The sequence below is a fragment of the Pygocentrus nattereri genome, chromosome 4 (genome assembly GCF_015220715.1).
Source record: "Pygocentrus nattereri isolate fPygNat1 chromosome 4, fPygNat1.pri, whole genome shotgun sequence".
Taxonomy (NCBI): Eukaryota; Metazoa; Chordata; class Actinopteri; order Characiformes; family Serrasalmidae; genus Pygocentrus; species Pygocentrus nattereri.
In genome coordinates, this window is record NC_051214.1 from 35,203,243 (window position 1) to 35,226,942 (window position 23,700).

The window sequence follows — 23,700 nt, forward strand, 5'->3', positions numbered from 1 at the left end:
TTCCTTGTTATTATATTGACCCATTAAGCTGAACTGGAAGTATCACCCTTCTACTAAACAAAGCCAGAGAAAATTACATGTCATGTTTTTTTTCGTCTTCTTCTTCTCCTTTCACTAGTGTAGCATTAGCAAAATGGTCTTTCTGAAACGGAAAGCTGGTCTGGTTGAAATAATTAGTGGTGATGCAGTGAAAGCTCACACAATTAGACTTTTAATTGGAGTTAAGATGCAAAGGCATTCAGAGATAACAGCCTTTGTTAGCCTGGGTCCACAGGTAAATGGAAAAGTGTTGTTTTGTTATTGGTAATCGCCCACATAATTCAGTGGCTAGCCCATCCTTTCACTCACCACGCATATTCAATCCTGCCTCCCTGACTGGAATAAGAATTAATTGGATCGGAGTGTTTAAAGTGTGCGCACAGCAGTTGGGAGCAGATGGTTTTGTTAAATGCCAAGGCTTGGTCTAAGAACAATACGCCATCAAATTTAAATGGAGTAAAATGGTCTACATTCCATGGTACATCGTAATGGTTTTCTAATTCATTCTATTAGTTACCCTACAAATGCTAATCATGCAAAAACAGTGTGATGTCTAGCTGTAACTGGTCCTACTGAGATTTATAGAAGCTCATTTTTTGGCTCACTTTCTATCTTCTACGGGGGGTCTTAGTCATTTTTTAATCTACCGTTTGTGCTAATAAAGATCTTTGATTTGTTCTCCCCATATGAATCCCTGTCATCTTGTTTTCTTGATGAGCCAGTTGATAAGAACTTTATAAGAACTCAGGAGCAGAGGAATCTGATCAAAGACAGTGCCAGCAGAAGCGAGCGAGTCTGCACGCTAATCAAAGTGTCTTCGCTCCGATGGTGGAGCCTCAGCCGAGCTGCCCATGTGTAATTAGCCTGTTTGGTATTGATCCTACTCTCTGGAACCCCACATACCCATCCACAACTGACTGACAGATCAATTGCTTGAGGAGCAAGAGCAGGAATAAGGAGGTTGCAGGCAAAGACAAGGGGAAAAAGGAAAGAAGGATGGTGCAAGAAGAGCGAGGGGCCAATGCGAACCTGGCTGGAGAATGCGATAGCGAAGGTGATTCTTACTTTGTTGGGGCTGCACTCAAGCCTTTCAACTAAGGCTTCATTTTCCATTCAAGCCTGCCTCTCAAAAGGCCGCCGCCGATAACAGAAAAATCATCCATTATGGAGCGGCAAAGCCCAGCAGTCTTCAGTATTAATTCAAAGGCAGTGGCGAGGGCAAAATGATAATGATTGTGGGGGAACTGTGAGGAACAGGCTGCGGAGGGCTATAAATAGCACTGCATCCCTCCACGTGCATGGCTTCTGGTTGCCGTGCTACAGCACAGTTTCGGGCGCCTGGGGGTTGGAGACATTTATTTATTTACGAAGAAGAAGCTCCTTCCACTGCAGCAGCCCTCCTTTCTCATTCATGTTCAATCATTACAGCTCACTGCGGGGTGGGGGGTGGGATGGTGGAGTTGGATCGTTGATCATAGCGAAAAAAAGGGGGTCAAGATTCAATTTCTCTCCACGGACAAAAACATTAGAAAAAAGAGTTCACCTTAAATCATGAATGCTACAGAAGAGCTCAATATTCTTTACTTGCACTGACTTTTAGCTGTTACTGACTCAGAGAGAGGTCATATGTAGCAGAGTCTTGGCCTTAATTGCCATGCGCCTGACTCCCACAAGATGCCGAGGACATGCAGATGAGTGTATAGCACTGAGCTTTCATTCAAATGCTGGGGGCAGATGTTAAAATTTTTGGGTATTTTTATTATTATTTACACAATAAACTGATAAAGCACCTTGAGTGTTACAGGAATTCCTTTAGTGCTTGGGCCCCTATATTGCACTTTGGATGCTTTCTGCCCTGAGATTTTGCCTCACAGCTTCCCATTGCCTCTTTTTCGCTTGACTGATGATTCTGCACCACAGCTCCCCATTTCACATTACAGAGCTCGTTTGGTTGCACTACACTGGCAAAGGAAACTATATTTCATGCAAAGTATACTTCCAATATTACAGCCTAATGAACACAAAGATTTAGCTCTTGATTACATCCACCCATGAGAAAGCTCCTACTACCTTTTAGACAGAAAATAGCAAAACTATCAGAGCACAAACAAAAATAATTTCTGACATAAAAATACTAATATAATCCCTCATATTCATGATTTGGAAAAAAAAATAACAACAAAACAGTCATATAAGATAATATTATTAGATCAGCAGTAATTACTGCTCAAGGATAGAAACTGCATCCATATTTCTCTTCCCTCTGAGGTACAATGCTGTTCCATCAGATTAATCCTCTTTCCTTATCTAGAATTAATGCTTCCTTCTCCAAGTTTTACAGTTTTATGACTTGCATTTAGAACATTAGGCTAAATGATAGATTATGCTATTTGGGTTTACCTTCTCAACAATTTAGTTACAGTCTCCAAGTGCAAAAAGAAGCAGTCACGATTTTGGATATTCATGGAGGACACTGAAACTTTCCAGATAAACTGGCCTCTTTTATGATACAAAACATACAAACAAATATAGAATTTATATGAATATGTTAATGAATTAATTAATATTCTGTGGTATAGTGGTATACACACTGTATGGGCCGTTTTCACAATTAGAGACTTAAAGGACCCATATCATGAAAAACTGAAATTAATATAGCAGGCAAATAATGGACTGTTCAATCCACAATCCATACAGCCCATATATTGTCACAAAAACCAACACAATTACCTACATACACCTATTAATCTTACAGCAGTTTAGCTCTGCCCATGCACATTGAAGTTATAAGGAGTGTTTTAGCCCTGGTGGCTTTTTGAATGAGGCACAATACAGGGCAGCCGTTCAGAAGAGAGCTCATTTGCATATATCAGTCATAAAAACACAGTAACAGGGATAACAAGAAACTGGGAAATTTCACCATGCATTGAAACAAGCACCTACCTAGAAACTTAAAAACTCAGGCAACAGAAAAAAACAGGTCATACATTATTGATGCAGTATGCTGTCAACTGCATTCCAATGTAGCCTAAGAGATTTAGGGGAACAAATCACTCTTACAAGTGAAACTACTGTTTTGCAATATGAATAAATGTAAAGCCATTATGCCAGTTATAATAAACTTGCTAGTCTGCCTATCATATCTGCTTAAAATGAATGTAATGTTATTGGCAAACAATAGAAATAAAAGGTTAAAACAGAAGTTAGGATACCACTAGATGTCTAAAATGATGAGAATTCAGAGTTAGGAAGTTTAAATTCCAGATATAATGGCTCCACCTTGCAACTTACAGGACCTTGTAGTGTCTATGTTTTGGTGGGTCGAAGCACATCTATATTTTTTAGATGCTAACAAAACATAACTGTCTTCATGAAAGAAAATATTTGAAAGAAACAAAGTTAGATTAAATAAATTGATTTTTAGTTTGTAAAGTCATTTTGAACCCATGTTAAGCCTATAGCTTAAAATTATTGCATGCAGAATTGATTAAATTTCATAGAAAAGTAGCACTGCATAAAAATCCAGAGCATTTAATTCTATTGGAAATGCTTTCCTATCAGGATAATACAAGCTGTATGTGTGTGTGTGTGTGTGTGTGTGTGTGTTTGTGTGTGTGAGTGTGTGTGTGTGTGTGCGCGTGCGTGCATGCATGTGTGTGTGTGTGTGTGCAGGTCCATGCCTGTGTCAGCAATGACTGCATTTTAAATCTAAATGTACTAATTAAAAGAGGTGTCTGGATTATTTTGGACATATTGTTTATAATAAGGTTAGACAGTTCTACAACAAAGACTCAAATTTAAAAGCATAGCTTACTTCCTATAGTTTCTTCACATATACTGACATTTTTTCTCAATAAAAAATGTTTTCTTTCCCCCCAAGTGTCAACCAAGAAGTGGCAAGCAAGAGATGAAGTGGCTGCCACTCAGTACTCTAACCCCAGCCATCAATCACTGTCATGAGCTTATCATTGGTAGACTGTACCTAAAGAGAAAAATACAGAGAGAGACAGAGAGAAAGAAGGGAGAGAGGAAGCGAAGGAAGGAACGAGTAGCATTAGTTCCAGCTACACTCAGAGTGCCTGCCATGCTGCAACGAGTCGAGTCATTACGCGAGAAAGGAAGAGAAACATTGGTTGAGGATACATTTCCAACTGCTGCTCCTGATAGATCTTCCATATTTCTGTAGCTCAATCTCCACTGAGACTCTTAACGTGCTGGTGCAAGGTCAAAGGAAGCATGGCATGTTTTCAAAAAAGGCAAAAGCAAAACAGACAAGTAAACAAAACAAGGAAAAATAGTCATTCATTTATTTCACCTGTCAATCAGGGCAAGATATCAGAAAAAGGAACCCACAATGCTCAAAAAAACCTTCAGTTGACATGCAAAAAAAAAAAAAGGATGGTATCTATATGCATATTCATTTCCATTAAACTACAGACTGACAGATATGAACATTTTGCCACCAATACCAATTTTACAGAGCTATTATTCAGATAATAATAATACTAATAATATTTTAGATTGTTACAAACATCTGACAGACATAATTGGATGAAATGCTATTTAGTAAACAAGAACCGTTGAACTGCTAAAATTGTGAAATCATAACATAAGCTTTCTCACTACAACTCAAAACACAAACAGCTGTCATCTTGATGGGATGCCTGGATAATATTACAATTAGTACCACCAAATTACTCTTGGTTGTTTAAAAGTGGCATCATCTTCCTGAATGTGATGTTCATTCCCTTAAACTCTTCATTTCTCACTTATATAGCTTTAAAGGGGCACCAAGCCCAGAATGGAAAAAGGTAACTCTTGAGATAGCTGTTGTAAGCATGTTTACTCACATCCTACAATGTCATGGCAGGATCTAGAGTGAATTTTGAAGACTAGGAAGCTGCCCTTCTGATGATATATCTTAAAGGTGGGAGGAACCTTTGAAAAACTAATGCTTCTTCGGGGTGGATTTTTGTTGGTGGCCTTTTTTTGTTGTTGCCATAGTAACTTTCTCCAAAGCATCATTACAATGGAGAGAATGGATTTCTCAAATGTTGACAGGAACATGTGGAAGACAACAAGCTAAAACCTGAAGTTAGTAAGGTAGCTACCAGTCTATACAGATATCTTGCCTCAGTTTAACTAATTTTGGCAATTATTTTGTAATCTTTTCTTCACGATTTTGCCTGATGACCAAAGTAAGAGTTACATTAATGTTAGCTTTACTGTTTTTGCTAGCCTATAGTAAAGCAATCAGTGTTGGTTGAGACTACAGGGATTTCCAATGGTTGTATGATGCATTAGAGTAATGCATGTTTGAATTGTAGTCAAAGAACATTGATTTGAGAACAAAAAATATATAGAAAAAGATATAGAATTGTGAACTTTGTCAAACTGATAAATCTGAAAGATATAATGCTGCACTACAGAAAACTGCATCACACACCAAATAATATATTACACTTTTAAAACTCTTGTTTTCCATGTAGTTACCGAAAAAGAAAAAATCCCTACACTTTTAAAAATATAAAGGATATTAAAGGTGCCATAGAATGCATTTATCTTGCATTTTAAATTGTTCTCTGATGGCTACATAGAAAGTACGTTACTTTGGTTGGGGTAACAAAATGCCAAGATGCAGCTTTACATGCCCATTTACAAACCTATGATTTTGCCCTAAAATGAAGCAGGCTGTTTTCCCTTTTTTGGTGGGCTCAGGAATATTTAAATTGGCTGGTTTATGAGCTCTGCTCCAATTTGCTGATGGCTTTACATGGCCATTTACAAACCTATGACTTGGCCCTAAAATCAAACAGGCTGTTTTCCCTTTTTTGGTGTGCTCAGGAATATTTAAAATTTGCTGGTTTATGAGCTCTGCTCCGATTTGCTGATGGCTCACACAGAAGCAGCATGTCGAAACAGACACAGACAGGAGAATAAAATGAATCTCTGTGTAAATAAGCATGGTCATCTACCTAATTAGTTACTTTAGGCTTGCTAGTAGCTAATCTTACCTAAACTGGCTACTTTAGATATCAACAACACCACTAGGTGAATGAAAGCTGTTTGCTCACTACGAAGCTCTCAATTTAATTTGGCTTCAACCTCCAAAAGTCGATAAAATCACACAGTATGGCTAGCAACTTATGGGTTGCTGTTGGGGTTGTGTGTTGTGATACTAATAAAGTTGGAACTGCCCCTCTCTTCAGTGTGAAACACTGAGGAAAGCTTGCTCAGTATTTTCCAAAGTTTAAAAGACTGCTCAGAGGGAATGTGCAGAGCAAACTAACAACATTGAATTTTGAGTTTTCCTGGATTTTGTTAAAGGTATGGGTGCTGAAGTTGGCTGCTATTCGCTGGTTTTGCTAATTATCTGTTCTCTCTCAAATGGTTACATTCTGATGGCATTTAAGCTGTAGCATTTAGCGTGGAAAAGAACATTTGATTATAAAGCTGGCGAATAGTAAGCCAACTTCAACCTTGTTTAAAGATGAACGTTAACTATGTCCACTGACCTTAGTTGGGCCCTTTGAAAGGGTGTAAAAAGTGCTTTCATTCCATTCACAGCTTGTAATGGTACATTTCTGCACATGCACCATTTTCTTGGTATTGCTTCACTGCCATATGTAAATTTTGGCGGCGTAAATATTAACATGTCAGGACAGTCTAGGATTTAGGAACTGGCTAATTCTACGAATACAGGATTTGTATTTGAAGTAGGAGACAACAGTGTTTGAAGTTCTTGGTATGTCAGTTTTATGTACCAAACTCTCCTTATTCAACTATGCTAGGGTGAATACCATTTTCCATTCTATGACATCTTTAAAGATTAAAGAGATGTTATTAATATTGCTGGAATTTCCACCGTCAATAAATATTGGCCAGTTTTATCACCCACATCTTCAGTTGGCTCCTAAATTTTACATTAGGAATTTGAAATGGTTTAAAATATGTGAGTTGCTGATGTTGTTTACCTGCCGTATGCCGAGACGATACGCCATGATACGGTCTACTGCGTCAGGGTTCATCTGGGTCCACTGCAGCTTGAACCCATAAACCCGTGGCCGGTTCTGCCATAGAGGACTGTAGGTGTCGTAGTAAAACTCCGGGGCAAACGCTTTCCCTGTAGAAAGAAAACAGGCTCTTCACAATCGTCTCCCTACCTGCATGCAAATATTTTCATCTAACCCACACTCATGTATAACCCACGCTGAAAGAGAACCTCCAGGACCGCACTTTTAATCAAAGAACATGTCAGAAGCACATCAACTACATAAAAAGCTTTTAAAAAGAGCTTTGAATGGTGTCAACTCAAAAGGGCCATCAGTAGCCAACATGAAAAGGATGCTCTTGTACAGGCGAGTCCATGTCACAAATGTCAAACAGTGAGCTTCAGAGGACTCAGCAGCAGCAAGCTTTTCAGATGCCATCGGTTCATTTTCATCGAATTCCAGTTGGCCAGTTGGTCAGAGCATCCAAGAGAGTTATTGGGTTCATGGTGGGTGTTGATGACACCTCAGATAGAGCTGTGAGAAAAAGCAGTGCAGGCACTGACATGGAGAGATGAGAAGTTGCTGATCTCCGCAAGCAGCCTCATAAACCTGCCACTGGTGTTTATGTCAGCCATGACTTATTAAGAGGCTGTGGTGGGCCAGACACTTTTTAATGATCTGCAGATTTACCCCTGCAGGCTGAGAGGAGGGCCATCTCGATCCCATCAGGAGTCTGCCTGTGCACATCACAAACGACACACACAACAAAAGGAGAGAGGGAGAGATGGAGAGAGAGAAATAGAAAGAAGGGCAAAAAGGGACAGAGTAACAACCGGTAGACCCGAGAGCGCCAAACGGGGAGCAGTTTCTCAAGCCTTGTGAAATGGCACAAAGCACCAAACAGCACCTTTTAATATTTATCAAGGTTGTTATTGCTTACCGAATACAAGAACTTTGCATGGATTTGTCTATATTTCCATTATATGGTCATTTTACTACAGTACAGAATATTTGCAGGAGTTTACAAAGTGATCTGCAGAAATTATGTTTATCAGTGGTGCAACTGGAACAAATAAATTTTATTTTATTTTTTTAATTCCACTTACTATATAGGTGCACTTTGTAGTTCTACAATTACAGACAGAAGTCCATCTGTATCTCTGCATACTTTGTTAGCCCCCTTTTACCCTGTTCTTCAGTGTTTAAGACCCCCATGGACCCTCACAGAGCAGGTACTATTTGGGTGGTGGATCATTCTCAGCTATGTAGTAACATTGACGTGGTGGTGGTGTGTTAGTGTGTGTTGTGCTGGTACGAGTGCATCAGACACAACAGTGCTGCTGGAGTTTTTAAACACCTCTGTGTCACTGCTGGACTGACAATAGTCCATGAACCAAAAATATCCAGCCAACAACATCTTGTGACCACTGATGAAGGACTAGAGGGTGTTCAACACAAATTGTGCAGCAGGAGATAAGCTATTGTCTCTGACTTTACATCTAAAAGGTGTACTGACAAGGTAGGTGTGTTTAATAGAGTGGACAGTGAGTGGACACTGTTTAAAAACTCAAGCAGCACTGCTGCGTCTGATCCACTCATACTGTTACTGCAGTGCTGAGAAGATGGACTACAGTCTGTAATTGTAGAACTACAAAGTGCACCTTTATAATAAGTAGAGCTGATAAAATGGACAATGAGCATAGAAACAAAGGTCATAATGTTATGATCAGTGTTTGAATGTGAGAGTAAACTGTGATTATTTTTTACATTTTTAACCTCTTGTTTCAGTTTCATCAAGTCAAACATGTCAGTAACTGAACACACAGTAGCCTTCATTTTCACCAGGCAATGTCTCTAATCATTGCTCTCTTCATAATTTATCAAAATGCATATTTATAATTTGATATGGAAAAGACACAAACACTGTATCTCATCACATCAAAACAGCACATGTAGTCTGTATGTGGTTACATGTGGTTTGTAAGTGTCTTTTCAATACATTTAAACTGGGGACTGATTTGAAACTCGCCCCATAATGTGCTTTTAATGGAGGTAGGAATTGTAAATGTAATTGATGGGAATTTATCATGGATGAAGAACACTCATTGAAAAAAAATCAGGGCTTGAATTTACTTGATTCAAATGTGTATATAATTTGTACATTAATTAAATATATTACAACCACAAATGTCTGTTTTCCAGTTGATCAATAATTGTGTTGATGTTAATATACACTCCATTGGCCACTTCATATGAATACCATTTTATTTCTGGGTAGGACATCCTTCTGGGTAGGATACCCCCTCAGAACAGCTTGAATGAATTCTTTGTGGTATGGGTTCAAGAAGGTACTGGAAACATTCCGTAGCATTTCTGGTGCATGTTCTATCACATCTTAAAGTGCTCTATTAGATTTAGATCTGGTGACTGCACTGAAAAACTGGTTGTATATACTTGATTTAAAATGTATTATATGCAAGTCATTTAAACCCTATATTTCTTTAAAAATGCTTCAAAGACAACATATCAAATGTTGAAATTTAGAAGTAAAAATTTTATTTTTTTTAAAATATATGCCCATTTTGAATTTGTTGCCATCCACACGTTCCAAAAAAGGGACAGGGGCAACAAAAGACAGGTAAAGTTGTGTAATGCTTAAAAAAAACAACAGGTGGTTGATTGGCAACAGGTTGTCACGCATGCAGCCAGTCCTCAAATGGACATGAACTCCATTTCCCAGACTCCTCAGCAAGGTCACATGACTCTAGACAACTACCCATCATCCGATAAACGATTGCCTGCATACTAACTTTCCTCAGTTGTGTATTTGTCACATGACCATTTTAGGCCAATATGTAAGTCCGGGCTTTAGATTTCACTAGTTGTGAAGTATTGCTTTCACTTGTGAAACTACTGAGTATTTTCTGTACTGATCTTTATCGTGTTTTGACTTCCTGCCTGTTATCTCGTGGACTTGCCCTTGGATTTGCCCTTTTGTACTTCTGCCTGGTTTATTGGATTCATGGTTTTGACTCCTCGCCTGTTTTGAGGACTCTGCCCTGTCTTGCCCTTGTCTGTTATGGTCGCCCTTCTTACTCTGCTGTGTTTACTGGAATTGACCCATGCCTGTTTCCAGACTAATCTCTGGATCACCGATTCCACAAATAAAGCTTCACTTTTGTTTTCAAACCACAAGTGTCTGCTTTCTGGTTGCACGTTATACAGGTCAGTAACATAATTGGGTACAAAAAAAACATCCCAGAGGAGACCCTGAACTGTTGAGCAGCTGAAATTCTATGTTAAACAAAAATGGGAAAACATTTCAGTTTCAAAACTACAGCGTTTGGTCCCTCAGTTCCCAAACCCTTACAGAGTGTTGTTAAAAGAATAGTTGATAAAACACAGGTAAACATGGTAAACATGCCCCCTGTTCCAACTTTTTTGGAATGTGTTGTTGGCATCAAATTCAAAATGGGCATATATTTTTCAAAAAACAAATTTCTCAGTTTCATCATTTGATTTGTTGTCTTTGTACTTTTTTCAGGATCAGTGTTATTAGCTTGATTGGCATTGAGAGGCCCGATGTGCATCAAGAAATAATTTCCCACACCTTTACACCACAGTTTGGGCCCATGGACTCAATGGTGTTTTGGTGTTCATGCCACCAAAACTGACCCTACCATCTACATATCACTACAGGTAGAGTTGTACAGTTAAGTTCCTATGCTGAATTTAGTTGCCCTTCTTGCTCTGGTACCAAGCCTTAACTTCTGGGTGGCTGATAATGGTGCAAACATGACTGGTGATGCATTTGGTCATACAAGGTGTCAGTGGAGTTAGCTAACCACCAATTAAAAAAAAAAAATACAAAAAAGGAAAAATCTGACCTTAAAGCTCCTTCATTGTTCGTACTGTTTTTTGTGTTTACTATTAATACTGTGTTCACACAAGTTTAAGGGAACTCCCTCTACTTTTATGGTTGTGTTATGTAATGGGAAAAACAGGTACTTGACTAGGGTATGGATAGTTCTGCGTTCAGATCTGTAACCGTACCAAGCTGTACTGTACTGTCTGGTGGAAAAATGCCATTAGATCACATTTTTTCTCTATTCTGATCTCTGATGTGACCATTAATTGAGGTTTTTGACCTGTGTCTGCATGATTTCATGCATTGCGCTGCTGCTACCTGATTGCTGACTGGACCATTTACAATCTAATTGACTGAGCAGGCGCACAGGTGTTCCTAATAAAGCTGGCGAGTGTTTTCAAGCATAAACAATGTACACATTTGAATCAAGTATATTCAGTGCATCTCTTTTGTGCAAGAAGCAGTAAACCAACAAGATACACAAAAACTAACAGACAAAGACAATAACATGAACACACTAGAACAGACAGTGCAGAAACACTGGTAACCTGGAAACAAGATCTTCACAAGGACTAGCTACAAATAGGAAGCTTTTCTACCAAGGTTAATGAGTGACATAATGAGCTACAGGTGTCAGTACTCAGGGGAGGCAGAGCGCTGGGACAAAGATGTTTTCTTGACAGAACTGTTTGTTTTCTGTGATGGTTAAGAGTGGAATTGTATCAGATAATCCAAATTTCCAGCAGTGGGGCTGGTGATTGCATTGTTCTCTTGCTGTTACAAGTCTTGAGTCTTGTCATTAATTTAATTTACTTTACATAATTATTTAGATGCACATAACTAACTGCATAGTTAGTTACATTTATATTTCATTATTCTCCATTGACAGTTTTAAATCTGCACTTCTTTCCATTCGTTTCCATATAAATTTCTTTACACAAAACAAAACTGTCTGCACAATAACATTTGATTAATTTCAAATCATAATCGACTAAAAAGTTAGGATTGTGGATTGCACTTTCAACAGAATTTCTCCACTTCTTTTAATTAGCTATGCATAAGTTATGAAACAAAATGTACAATGGCATAAGAGGGTTGATATAATTGGCACTGATAAACACAGCACGTTGTGATCTGTATGTTTTATTTAAATTTTTTTATATTGCATTGCGTGTCTGCTCTGTTGTCTGCCCCTGTTCTGATCAAAGATGATCATTAAGAGCCTAAATCTGTTCCTGGGGTTCAGAGAAAACACTTTCAGAAAGTATAAGGCCATCAAATGAAGGATTTGACAAGGAACCGAGGGCAAAATAAATATAATTTGCGATTCATTCCTACCTTTATGTTGAATTTCTATCTATCTGAAACAAAAAGGTTTCAGTCTCATCTTGATTCAGTCTAGCCACCTACATGTCTGTCTTTTTTTTTCTTTCCTGAGAATTACTTTTAAGATCAACAAGCTTCAAAAAAAGGGAGATGATATAGGTAGAGAAAAAAAAACAGTAATATCCTTTGTCACATCACTGTTTAAACTTTAAAATTCCCCAGATTTGCTGTGAAACTTCAAAAACGTCAGATGCTACCATATCCTAATGGATTTTAAAAAGTAGCTCATAAAGTATAAAGAGATGAATCGTATCTCTCTGAAAATGAGACTGAAATATCTTTATATCTTTTATTTGCAAAATGCTTCATTGCGCTAATAAATTTAATTTATTAACTACTCTGTTCATCATTCATTAAGGCAGTACAAATACAAGTACACATACCATGTTTATCTTTTAAAATACATTTTATATCTTTTTAAATATCATGGCCTTTGGGCTGGGGGTATTCACAATATCTTTAATAAGAAATAAGTGCTTGATATTGTTTTTGTCTTGCCAGCTCTACAAGGCTCTGGGCCCAATTTTGAAGAACTCCTGGGGAGACAAAAATGCACAGAGTAAATCCCTCTGCGTACCTACAACTCACTGCATGTGTGAATCACAGTTCATTTTATGTGTCTGGCTCTGTTTGGCTGAAAACAAACACTATTATTCAGTGCTACTCCTCAATGCAAGCAGAAAGGAGAAACCTCATGGGGAGTTCAGGCTATGTGAGTGCTTTGTTGTGTTTGCTATGTTTGGGTATATGCAGTTAAGTATTTATTACATCTATTCTGCAGATGCAGTGAGGTCCTAAATGGCTCTGTGAAGGCCATTGTCTTATTAGAAGACTTGTTGACTCTATTTAAAGGAAGGTAACTGCTCAAATAGAATGCTTATGAGGGGGAAGTAAGCTAACTATGAAGAAGAGAGTGGGAGTTGGACATAAACACACAAACTAAATTCAAACATTGAAACAGCCGCTGGTAAGTGTTCATCTCAGAATGCATTATTGCTTTACGGCTTTCAGATTTAAAAATGAAACAGTGCGTAGGCGAGTAACAAAAATAATAGTAATGCTGGAGACATTATTAGAGAGTGCAGTGTACTGTGTAAACCTCTGAAAAAATTTTGTAGCTTCCTGCCACTGGTTCATGCTGCCAAAGAGGCTCTGTAGATGTGGCTATGCAGAGAGCCACGTGAAGAGGCTCATGGGTGATGTGCACTTATTGTTCAGCTGTATTTCATGAGCCTTTTCTACTGATTTAAAGGGAAAAAAAAGCACTTCTCACAGCCGAATCATGGGCTCCCCATGCTATTTTAATGCCACAGTGGAGTCAGAAGTGGGATAGTACCCAATATGTTTAGATCAAAATGTTTAGTTACATTTTACATTTATTTGCATGTGTTATATAGTTATACAGTGTTGGTACTGGCAAAACATACTGCCCAAATAAATAGGTTTTAAGGGCCCATATGGAAAGATGAACATTGTGATGTCAAAATGATCAACACATTTGCTTATACATCCATCACACTGACATTATACAGAGTGTTTCAACCCAGGTTGTTTTCTCAGTAAAAAAACACAATGTGATGTCTAAATATGAACACATGCAAAGGTTTTAGGTGTAAAAATAAAATGCAAGCACAAGAAAACGTTGAACATGGCCCCATGATACAATTTCTTTGGTTGCCTATGACTCGCATAGTACTCTATGTGATGGGCATCCTAATAAATAGAGAAGAGTAAATATCATCATTGTCCAATGAAAAACAAGTATCTCCAAAATATTATCTTTACAGGAGTTACACTCTTACCTTTCAATGTAAAGAGATTTTGTTCTAAGTGATTTTAAAGCACTTCTATTGGTCCACTCATCATTACATTTTTACACTGTAAGGACAGCTGGTGTGTTGAAATGATGTAGAAACTAAAAATCAACAAAAATGCAGATACATGGTTTTCACTGGACAGTGATAATATATGTTTGCTGATCATTATTGCTGGTATGCGCGTACAACTTTCGTGATTGATCTGTTGGAATACATGCCTCCTAATCACAATTACACAGAAGTTAATTTCTTCTGACAGATTAAATTGTCCATTTATTGTCCATCACATACATTGTCCAGGTATGTCTCTAACATGAATGTTTTTGTCCACATATGAGCAGAGGAAATAGTCACAAGGTGGCTATTTAAAAGACCTGAAAGAAGATATGTCTCACAGTAATATTCCTGGTAAAATCATTCCCTAACAGCGCACAGATCTGGGGTTCAGGTTCAGTGCACCAGCTCTAGCTGGCATTCTTAAGAATGCAGAATGCAACCGGCATTCTCCCACTGGAAGAACAAACATTCCCCCGTTGCTAAGCTACATATCCACTAAATGGAGATATGCATGGCTGTGTGGCTACATCAAGCGATTTACGTGCTCCTGCTAAGCATATTATGGAGTGTCTGGTATTACAAACAGACACAGAAATTGGAAGACACTAATATTGTATAATATATGCACCATATGACATTACATAAATTTAAACACCAAAACAATTGCTTAAGCAGTGTCTTTTTGCTCATGCTGCACACCAAAATTTTGTTGGGAGGAGGGGAAGTAATCATTTGAGTAACAAAGTGTGTCTGTGAAAAGATTGATGACTGCTCTTAAATTCAGCATATGTCACGCTACTGCTTCGTTGAATGCTTTATTGACTTCCAGTCATACCATCTCCACACAAGCATTAACCAGCGGATGTATCTAATTACAGATAATTTACCTTAAAATGGAAACTACTCTAGCATCAAATTAAAGTCACCCCTATAAAACAAGGCTTAACGAAATGGGGCAGAATCTGAGCCTTTCCCAGATAAAAATTCTCTGTGTGCCTGTTGCAGTTGTAATGGTGAGACACTTCTAAATTAACATGGGGGGGGTTAAAAAACCTTTTTATAAACAAATGAAGTGAATGTGCTAGACTGAGTCACTTGTATATATTGCCACCTTGGCAGACCTAAATGTCTATTGCCTTCAATTCAGCACTGCAGATGTCCACTCAGTCTGGCCTCTAGCACTACTGAGCATGTCCACTGTTATGGCTTGGCTTCATGCCTGCCTATACAGAGTCTGCCCTTTGGCATGGTCTGCTAAGCAGATTTACCGAGTACCTTCTGATCTTGGTTTAAGCAACTAACCATGGCACATCTCAAATGCCTTGGCTTTCTTACTGTGTCCATAGCTTGACCTGGGAATGGGCATTTTACCAAGTTTTGCTCTTCAAACCCTGAGTTTTTGAGGATATATATATATATACAGATTTCTGACTGACAAATTATTTTAGATGTTTCAGATGGTCACTAATAAGAAATTTGTTTATTGCATGCAGCAGGCAGCTAGAATAAGAGGTGCTGTACCTGATTAGGTTGACCTTTCTCTGTTTTAGGCATAGTTGATTTAACTACCAGCTGAATGACAGAATAATAGCTCATAGTTACACAACTTGCACTGTACAAACTGTAAATTACACGGGAGCCCCAACAACAAAAATTGTCACATTTCTTTTTCCTTTTTTTTTACAAGTCCAACTTTTGACTTTATTACTGCTTCTTGCATTCCTTTCAGGAGACTTGCTTTCCATTTCTAAATAATGACCTCCAAAGGTCAGTCATAAATGGTTTTTATGATTTTAGATATACATGAGAAAGAAATTTGAAGGCAGCTAATGTGCATTTGTGTGACTGTTTGTTTGAAGGGGAATATAATGTCAGTGATTCCTTAGAAACAGCTTTTGTTGAGAGGACACAGCTGTAAATCACTGGTTTTAAGATTGGAAAGATGAGAGTTAATGTGGCAGTAGAGTACACAGAAGTAACAACTGGACAAATTAAACATTATAGATTTGATATACTGAATTTCTGGTAAATATATGCTTCATGCTAATGAAAAATGAATAGCCTGCACTTCATGGCCGTTTTGACTGGAAATAAATGAAAGGGCTATTTCTGACTTTTGCACAGTGTATAGATGCTGCCAATTTGCTTAACATGAGGTGAAATATCAGCGGGTTTAAGTAAATGCACATAAGATGAGTTTGGATACATCTGAATAACAATGTCCATCCCTAATATGACTTAAATAAAAATAAGAGAAAGAAAAAAAATAGTCTAATGTGGAATTCCAGAAGAATTGTGTGATGAAATGATTCTTTATACATTCTATAAATAAAAACTGCTGTTGCTGTGCAGTCTTTTATTGTAAACTGCTGCATAAACATGGGAGTAGTAATATAGTAGCCACAGTTGTGCATCAAAAATAAAGCTTTTCCAAACATGATCTTGTTTGAGCTATTTCCATTTTTGACTTCATGATCAGTATCCCTGAGGCAGAATTTATGATGTATTTATTTTTTCCCTCTTTTCACATGGTTGGGTTAGTTCAGTAGCTTACACACTGAGTACAAAACAGAAGCCATTATACCTACAGAGAATGGGGAGGGGGTACTCCTCTTGGGAAGGCCTCGGGTACAAACTGGGCCAGATTTTAGGGCTAATCAGGAGCTGGCGTAGACTCGCTCTCTCTAGACTGCACATGGAGGCCCCAGTAACTCTGGCAGCTGCCTTTGTGTCCAGATGGTGAGGAAGGCAGAGCGACGGGCAGAAAAGGGCTGCTGAACGGCAGCAAGTTAGCTCCTCCGCCTGTCAACCCAAAGCAAATAGCTCCAGGCTGCCCAGATCTGCTCCGTTCTGCTCTACCTGCAGCTCACAGGGAGGTAGTCCTGATTTATGCTGAGCGCTGGGCTAGACATCCATCTATTCACCTTTCAAAAGCAGACTCCACCGCAGGAGGAGACTCTTCGGTGGCGCCAGGCTGAAGTAACAAATGTGGGCCGACTCTGAGACCAAGCACCTCTCCTCCAGACGTCCCATGCAGACTCGGCCCCTTCTAACTATCAGATGGCTGCTGCAGCCATCAATCTAAATCCCCCCGTCATATGGCCCTGGCACCAGAGACGTGATGCACTCTGACTGCTCTCCTGCTTTCCGCACAGCATGTTCCATTTCAGGAACCCAATTGCCAACGGGTTTTTAAAGGGAAATATTATTTTTATTTATTTATTTATTTTACGCATCCAGCTTCCCCTTTTTACCAACCTGTCACATGTCGTTTGGTATTAAGTAAAGCATATGCACACTGACATGGATCTTATTGAAAATATTCTCCAATCAGTTTTTTTGTCAAGTACGGTTGTACATTTCTTCCTATCAATTATCTGGGATAAAAGGGATGCCACCTGACAAAAGTGATTTGAGAGTGTGAATAAAAGGACATTTATAATTTTTGGGATAACTTTAGTTGATAGCCATAGATAAAATGTTAGAAAGGGCAGAAAATAAACAAAGGCTGTAAACAACGGTTCCATGTATTTCGTTTATGCCAAATGATCCTCTCTGTAGAAACACAAATGCTGCAAAACGGTATTTTTTGGAGACAATACAACTGCAAACTTTTTATATTCAAATATAATTTCACTGTATTATGGTACCTCAGTAAAGGTACTGAGAGGTACCTTTGAGAGTACCACCCCAGTGACGAGAGGTACTGCCCCAATGACCCACAAAGGCGTTTCATACCTTTATTTCTGAGGGTGTTCATGACAACTGACAAGCCTTCGCAAATGTTTATTAACACTTATTCCAAAAGGTGTCATTTGTCATAAGGATTGCATTGTCATTTTGAGTGATCAGTGAACAACCCAGTGTCAGATAATCAGGTGCTATGTCAATATCAAAGCAGCCTTTATGACAGATGATGCTTATTAGAATAAATCTTAGTAAATGTTGATGTAGGTTTATGTCAGTTAACATGTAGTCTTATGAACACTGCCCTACAGTAAAGAGGTACCAAATACTGTATATTGTAGTGTCCTGCTGCTGACTCGTGCTGATGTAGAGGCTCTGGAGGCATGGCCATGCAGAGGGCAATGTGAAGTGGCTCATGCATATGAAAAAGGAACATAAATGTTTGTCGCTGTTTATTTTAAGTTATGTATACATGGAACTTGAGTGAACTTGAGTGTCTACCATGAAGCAGAGATGTATGGCTGGTGATGATCTCCCTGCTATTTGTGCTGTGTGGTTATATAGCTTTCTGCTCGGTGTTTAATAAAAGAGCACTACTTGCAGCAGAATCATGGCCTCCCATGTGACACCACAGTATCACGGAAAACTGAGTTTCTTGAATTTGTTTTCAAATAAAGGAAGCTGAAATGATATATAAGCAATTACTAATTCAACAATTATCATTCCCCCTCTAGTCTATATAGTCCATATTTGAAAACACAGCTGCAGAAAACAGCTCATTTTGAATTCACTGTTTCTGTGATGTCCCACTTCTTTACCTCTATCCTATTTACCTTACAGAAGTTGACCTCCACCTAATTAGACCTTAAATGAGTCATAATGGCAACATAACAATGTAATCAGTTGTAAATCATTTGTTTAATTCTATGGGATTAATAGAGGTTGGTAAATGGTCATGATAGGCCATGATAAGAAGTGCTTAGAGAAGTACTTCAGTGTCTGTACCTTGGCCAATAACACTCAGTGCATCTCCATTTAAAATGTATTAATTTATCATTAGAAAATTTCCACAAATTGGTTGCAAAAATCAAATGAGTTGAAATGAAATTAACCAGTGAAGGTTAAATGACCACAATTTTTCTAAATCATCATTTTAAATGCTCTAGTTGGTCTGGCCCTCTTGCTAAATTTGTCAAACATGTTTAGTGCTACTTCTACAAGCACTCAAATAAGAAATTTGGATCAGTAGAGTTCAATAACTTGGAGTTTTGGAATTATACACAACACGGGGAGCAGCAAACGTTACTTATTTTAAGTGTAAGCACTGTACAGAAACAGCATGCCAATTGTGATCTAAATGACTGTTCTCGGTCTCTGGTTATCATCTCCTCTTTGAGATCTGCCTTCTGCCAGTTTTAACTTGGACTGTTATTGGAGCTTAACTATTCAGCAAGGTAGATCTCTGAGTGACCATTGTTTCACATCACACATATGAGCTCCACTTCAAAGCAGTTTCAGAGATGGAGGTCTTACCGGTGACTAAGAAGGTGCAGCGTCCAGCTCCGGCCTCGTTGATGATGTCGCAGGTGTATTCCCCATAGCCTTCGCGTGTCAAGGTGCGTACCGTATACTCTGTCTCATCACGAGTGTCGAAGTGTCCAGCATGGAGCAGACGTGAGCCCAGCCGCCACTCATAGCGCAGCACCCGTGAGGGGTGCGCACGGAGAACGCGGCAGCTCATGGCTACTGGTCGGTTCAGACCCTGTCTCACCTCTGACCACGCAGGCTCCACTGCCGGAGGGTCTGCACACAGAGAGAGCAGTGAGGTCAATCTCTGACTGTACAGACACTGACAGTGTTTTTTTTTTTCTTCTTCTTTAAAAACAATGTCATGCATGAAGTACAAATACAGTAATGAGGCACTATTACTATGAGCTATTGGGTCAAACAAAAAACTGCAAGTATACACAGAACAATGACAATTCAAAGAAATTTCACAGAGTTTCTCTGTAGGCATGTGACAACTATTACATAATTGTCTGATCGCAATAACTACCTAATCACAATGAACTGAGCTGTCCATAATTATTTTTGTAGCTATCATCTTTCATAATCATATGTTTACATCACAATGGACAGAACATGAATTGGGTGCATTTTTATGTTTATGTAGAGGTAAATGAACATATAGAAAAGGGTCTTATGAAAACAGCAAAAGTTATAACTTCTGACTGGATATATAACTCTTAAGTTTTGGAAAAAAGCACAAGTAGTTTTGAAATGCTTATCACTGCTATTATAATTCACTGAAAAACGAATGGTTATAAACTACAGTAATTTAGTTCTGCATATACTTGCACTACAGAGGAGTGTTTGTACTACTGTTGTAGTTAACCTTAACGGTATTTGACAGATCCACTGCTAGACATCTTTTTCTGGGTTAACATTACTATCTGCTACAAGTTGTTATGTAACACGCACACACTTTTTTTGTCTGTGATTGTGAAATAAAATTGAGAGAGAAAAAATAGTTTGGATGTTTGCTAGCTTCCCACTTAGGTTATAGTTAAGTGCATGCTACTTTGCCCTGCTTAAGTTCATTTTTCTGGTATAAAACCATGTAAATTGCTATCTGATTCAACGTAAGTAAGCACATCTGGATGAGCAAAGCTACATTTTGGAGATTCATGAGTTGTTTAGACTATCATTAAGGGATTTATAATCACCTTTAGCAATGATGGGATACTGTCTGAGAAAAGACACCCAACAAAATAAATCATTTTCAGTTATTTTACTTTTAAGGTATGTACCAGTCAATTTCAAACTTTATTAAACATTTTCCCACAGTATTTAATCATTTCTTTATCTCCATTTAGTGATGGAAGAAGACTTTTCCAAGGAAGCAAGATAGCTATTCAGCCAGTTTACTCACTTTAGCCTTGTACTTCAATAGTTTTATACAATGACCAAAAAAATAATACAGGTAAACAATTATTTATATAGCAATTAATCATCAACTGCAATTTAACGACAGTGGCAGGACTTGTTCTTTGCATGGTTACTGGTTCTTCTCTATGATGGAAAACATTTTGTTTATGGCTCTTTAAACATGTTTTCAATTTGTTCTATATAGAAGAGAGTTATGCTACTGTTACAAGTCATAAAACCTTTTATGGTACTGATTGCTTCACAAAGTATCTTCAAATAGAACAAGCACCTGAAAGCTGAACCAAATAAATAAAATTTGTTCATTCAGAAAGATTCAGTCAGTAAACTACTGCGCCGCTAAAACAGAACTCTGTAACTCAATGGCTAAACAAGGCAATAACAAAGGAATAAATATGTGTTAAATCTGATTGGAGGAATAGAGTCATATTGCCTCTGTTGTGCTTATTTATTTATTTTTTTTGATTGCTTAGCAGCACCAGTCTAAGTATGGATGGGTTCAACCAACTCGGGCTAATTAACTCGCCTTTCATTTGCCAATCTGATGGGCTTTGACAGAAGTCACAGTGAAGGATTAATGCAGCAGCAACAGCATGGGAAACCGACATAAACAAACAGGTCTTAAATCGTCTGAAATTAATTGCTCTAAATCAACATAACGCCAGAGAGAGCAAGAGTCACTTAAGTGCTGCTGGAGGACAGCAAAAAGCAGATGAATGCTGAGCCAAATTAATCCGAGAGGGCATTTTCTCCTGCACTCTCCAGTTCGATTCTGTACACTAAGAATTGCTTTAGGGATTCCTCATGTGAACAGCTACACAGAAAAAGTGTGTTTTACTGCTTGATGAAAGCATTACTGTCGTCTCATGAAAGGCTGTAAAAGCATGCAAAAAAAAACATGAAAAGAAGTTTTAAATGTGGGTTAAGTTAATTGGTGAGCTGCAAGATGGAGAGCTTTTCTTTTCATCTTGATGCTACAGAATAGTAGAAAGTGCCTATGGAGAAAAATGCACAATGACTGATCAGAAACAGACAGCTCATCCTGCAGAATAAGAGCAGCCTGTGACGTTCCACTCATTATATTAAAATTGTAGGTTGATTACTTTGGAAAATAATGGCTTGGTTTGTAGGCTTCTTGAGTGGCACAGACAAAATTGAAGTAAATGGAGTTCCAATCGTGCAGAGAGACAAATATCTCACCGAAGCCACAGAACTGTAGTTACATAATGGGAGTAGCTTATAACGAGAAAAAACGCTGGAGCACAACAGCCAAGCCATCGACTGCATCAGCAGCTTCACGCTAGCAACGCAGGAAACCCCAGAGATATCTGCACTGGAAGCCAGTCTGTTGAACAACGTTCCTGAGATGCTGCGAGGCAGAAATGGTGTTGTGTTACTAGTTTGGGGAAAATACAGCTCAGATGTAATTTGTTATTAGTCACATGGGTCATTATAGGCGGCAGTACTGGGTTCATGTAGAGAAGACCAAAGAGCTATAAAGTGCATCATTAGAACTTTTCCAAAATCCTTCTGGGTCCAACTTACAGTCCACTTCCAATAAAGTCATTAAATACAAAACTGAACTCGCACCAATTTTCTTTCTAGCTATGTCAACATCTCCATAAGAAGCTGGAGCTCTACATCTGCTCCTATAAAAAGGACTATGATCATAAAATCAGATACAGGCAAAATGCAGGAGTACATGCGACTCATATACAGTAGTCCCAAAAGTATCTGGACACTTTGACCATAGGTAAATGTTAATTATTTTCTTAAAATGTTTAATAAATGACATTTATTACTTTTAGCACAACATCAAAGTGATAAGACTAGCCCTTCAGATATGTCAATGTAAACACAATTAATTCAATGCCAGATTAATATAAATACATAAAAATATATGCATCTAAATAAATAAGATTGTTGCATCTAACACCACTGTGTGCCAGCTTCTCTTCAGCCAGGCTAGCTCTCACTGTGTTATTTACATGCTTTAAAATGGTGCAAAATTACAGCCACCAAGAGGAAGATTACAATAATATATGACTGAATTCCGTGACTTATGTACAAAATTCAGTAATCAAAAATACTTATAATGAAGTCATTTTTCAGAGGAAAACCTGCAGAAGTCTGCAAAAGAACAGCAGACCAGCCACCTCTTGAAGGAAAACTATGACAAAGAGAAAATACTATGGTTTTGTTGGAATGGTTTAGATGAAATAAACATCACTTGGTCTGACATTTTGTTTCCTAATACAATGAAAGTAATATTTTTAAGTTTATCATGAATGTCCAAATACTTTTGGGCTACTGAAAAATAAAAAGACCATACTTAATTTATCTCTCTTCATATTGCACAAAAAAGCTTATATACATAGTAATTAAGGCTGTGGACAATGGCACATAGACTAGAATCTTTTGCATAAAACATGTTTATATCACAGAAAAACAGAAGGACCATGTTCATCCTTGTTCTCTTACTGCAATATTAGTCAAGACAGCAAGCATATTTTAGAGGTCTGAAATGATTCAAATGATTGCTGTTGACAAAGCTGGTGGTTCAATGGGGCCAAACATGAGCACCAACAATTTGCTCATAGGTCACGGGGCATATGCAAATGGAGTTCTGCTGCCAAGCAGCAGAAGGTGAGGTGGCTGTCCTTTATAAAGAGTGCAGGCTTGTGCACTGAAACTACACCTTGAAGCCCATAGTTCACACCACTAATTTCAATCAAAGCATTGTACCATTGTGTGTGTAACATACCTAATTCCAAGACTCCAAGTGCAAGATATTTCTTCTTTTCTTCTTGAGCAGAAGAACAGTTATAAAACACTTCTACATTTCAAAAACTCCTAATAAAAAAGAAGAAACTACAATCTCTAAACTTTGACAGACATCTCTTCCTTC

General features: G+C 38.2%; 1 protein-coding gene across 4 annotated transcripts in view; it reads right to left on the reverse strand.

Moving 5' to 3' along the window:
- LOC108411484 (MAM domain-containing glycosylphosphatidylinositol anchor protein 2-like) overlaps positions 1-23,700 on the reverse strand; it is a 241,529-nt gene that overhangs the window by 35,591 nt on the left and 182,238 nt on the right. For all 4 annotated transcript variants that reach the window (XM_017683068.2, XM_017683076.2, XM_037537992.1 and 1 more), the window contains exons 9-10: positions 19,380-19,649; positions 7,014-7,162 (exon numbers count right to left, since the gene is read on the reverse strand). In XM_017683068.2, the coding sequence (XP_017538557.1) occupies positions 7,014-7,162; positions 19,380-19,649 (419 nt within the window). The remainder of the gene's footprint in view (positions 1-7,013; positions 7,163-19,379; positions 19,650-23,700) is intronic.